At 47.9% G+C, this 2,701-nt stretch overlaps 1 protein-coding gene across 1 annotated transcript; it reads left to right on the forward strand.

Annotated features, from left to right (window-relative positions):
• The first annotated feature begins 229 nt into the window (after window positions 1–229).
• Window positions 230–1,951, forward strand: LOC136484895 (uncharacterized). Its single transcript, XM_066481873.1, has 6 exons — window positions 230–363; window positions 461–587; window positions 696–862; window positions 1,015–1,303; window positions 1,404–1,558; window positions 1,640–1,951. The coding sequence occupies exons 1-6, from the start codon at window positions 342–344 to the stop codon at window positions 1,792–1,794; spliced, it is 915 nt and encodes a 304-aa protein (XP_066337970.1). The 5' UTR covers window positions 230–341; the 3' UTR covers window positions 1,795–1,951.
• Window positions 1,952–2,701: the final 750 nt, after the last annotated feature.

The following is a 2,701-nucleotide window of genomic DNA, read 5'->3' on the forward strand; positions in this document are numbered from 1 at the left end:
CAGTTGACACTTCAAACTTCTTATGCGCGAGGAAACAGTACTGCGCAGGCGTGCAGGGTACAGGGTACACTCACACTACATTTTTTTAGGAAACCTGCTACATGGTGTCAGTTCGTCATTGCTTGGAAATTGCTAGTGACTTACGCACCCCCTCTACTTGCATTATTTTTGCTCTTGTTGGCTTGTCCAAATTCCAAAGTCTCCAATGATAGACAGAAACCTCACCCTATTTGCCGAGAAACTATTCGCACACCTAATCAATCTCCTTCTACATATAGTGAAAAGGAACACCTTGTGCACAAACCAATAGCCTCAATACCAGGCTTAACGGACGGAACGTCATGGGCAACTCTTCATCTCGCGGTATGCACTCGGATGATTCTTCTGTATTTGCAGCGCTATTTTTAGCTGTTGCTGTGAACTTTCGTACCGTTTCTGTATCTCCTAATTGCTGTTTCAGGGCGATCAAAGCCGAGGCAGGGCCAGCAGACGACCCTGAAGTGGAGCGTCGATGGATTCTCCTCACTCCTTGACAAGGGTGAAGGATGGACCTACTCCAGAGTGTTTGAGATTATGGGCCACAACTGGTATGGTAATTAACAGTCTGATCTTTTTAACAGCTTAGTTGCATCACAAAGTTCCTGTAACTACAGCAGTGTTTGTAGATTCTCAGTGATCTATTCGCTTCTTTACAGGTACCTGAAACTGAATCCAAGGGACACGAAGAGCGGTGACGACAAGGAGTACGCCTCTCTTATGCTTCAGCTGGCGAGCAGCTCAGTGAAGCCCGATACTGTCGTGGAGGCCTCTTTCAAGTTGCTGATATATGACCAGTCGTACGGAAAGCACAGCGAGTATCAAGGTAAATTGTAGTGACAATTTTAGCATCAAGTTAATTAACAACATATTCATATCTCTAATAATATTTCGTTTCTGTTTTTGTTTTTTTACACTAGATCGAATACCTTTTTCATACACGAAAATTTCATCTTTTCCCATGATTTGTGCCTGCAGTTAGGCACAGTTTTCAGACTGCAAGCACAAGCTCCGGAGCCTCATGCATGATTTCCCTTGAAAAACTGAAAGAACGGCCCTCTAAGTTTATTGTCAATAACAGCTGCACCTTTGGTGTCGAGTTCATCAAAGTCACCACTTCCAAAGTGAGCACAACATCAGAAACGCTGTTTGTTCAGAAGCCGAGCATCTTCAACGAGGCCAAGACTTACACCTGGGACATCGAGGACTTCTTTGCACTGAAGAACTCCGGCTACTCGCCGGAGTTTGAAGTCGGAGGATACAAATGGTTACATGCTCAGCACGCAATTTTAATGCTCGACACCTGAAACGCAATACTTTGTTTTATGCATCATGAACTGAACTGTTACATGCTGTCCAATTTGCAGGAGTATCGGTATCTATAAGTCTTGCGATGGGAACCACCTCACCTTGGGCCTGTGCATGGAAAAAACAAATGATCTCCCTAATGACTCTGCGAACCTGGTAGAATTGAGCTTATCGATCAAACACCAGGAAGGCGACAATCACCGGAAAGGAACAGGTTCGCCTACCTAGACAGTATTGCAAATGCCGAATTATCATAATATATATTCTTGACTTTGGTTGGTTGGGAAAAATACAGGCCGGAGCCAGTTTACAAACAAGGCTAGATGCTGGGGATGGGAAAAGTTCATCTCGCTGGAGGATTTCAAGGACTCCTCAAATGGCTATCTCGTGAAGAACAAGTGCTGCATCGAAGCTGAGGTTGCAATCGTTGGTTCATCAAAGATGGAGTAGTGTATCCTTGTCTATATTTGTGGGCTGAATCGCAATGGTGCTGAGGTTTCGACGCACGTGTAATGTGTCTTGTGTTGTGTTTGTTTTGTTCGTGCTGAAGATAATATACTGAACGTGTAAAATGCCAAATAAAGGTTCGTGGCTCATGATATTATTGCTCAGTTTGCCTGCCATGTATTCCTGGTGCGGTATCACCTACATCTACTGTAAATGGCACTGCATTAAGTGTAGAAGGGAATAGACCAACTGGACGGTCGGCTGCTGGCTGTACACCTGTTCCTGAAGATTGCCATGAAGAAAGGCGTTGGAAACATCAAGTTGGTGAGCCGGCCAGTTGTTCGTGGCGACGAGCGTGCGGACGGTGCGGATTGTTGCTGGCTTGATCACCAGCGAGAACGTCTCGCCAAAGTCGATGCCGGGTCGCTGATTGAAGCCACGGACGACCCATCGAGCCTTGTATCGCTCAAGGGTGCCGTCAGGGTTGAATTTGTGTTTAAACACCCACTTGCGGGTGATGACACGGGCACCGGGTGGACAGGGAACCAGTGTCCATGTCTTGTTGGCCTGCAGTGCATCAAATTCTTGTTTCATAGTAGCATACCAGTTGGGATCCTGCACAGCCTGGCGAACGCTCCGCGGAACAGGCGAAATCGACGTCGCGGTGGCCGCCATGGCGTACTTTGGATTTGGCTTGTGGATGCCTGCACGGGCGCGAGTGGTCATGTGGTATCTTGGTGCAGCCGCGTCGATCGGAGAAGGCGCGGCAGTCGGCGACGCTGGAGGGCTCAGCGTGGACGACGTGTTCGAGCGTGACGGAGCACTGGTGTCAGGAGAGCCTGTCGCGCTGGACACGACGGGGTTGGTGGTTGATGGCGTTGAGGGAGCTGGAAAGCTTGTCTGTCGCCGT

The sequence above is a fragment of the Miscanthus floridulus genome, chromosome 1 (assembly GCF_019320115.1).
Source record: "Miscanthus floridulus cultivar M001 chromosome 1, ASM1932011v1, whole genome shotgun sequence".
In the NCBI taxonomy this organism is placed as follows: Eukaryota; Viridiplantae; Streptophyta; class Magnoliopsida; order Poales; family Poaceae; genus Miscanthus; species Miscanthus floridulus.

Bases quoted from the DNA above. Each gene is read 5' to 3' on its own strand.
- LOC136484895 (XM_066481873.1), top strand. From the start codon at position 342: ATGGGCAACTCTTCATCTCGCG. The intron at 364-460 runs GTATGCACTCGG...TTGCTGTTTCAG, and splicing joins GGGCAACTCTTCATCTCGCG to GGCGATCAAAGCCGAGGCAG. The intron at 588-695 runs GTATGGTAATTA...GCTTCTTTACAG, and splicing joins GAGATTATGGGCCACAACTG to GTACCTGAAACTGAATCCAA.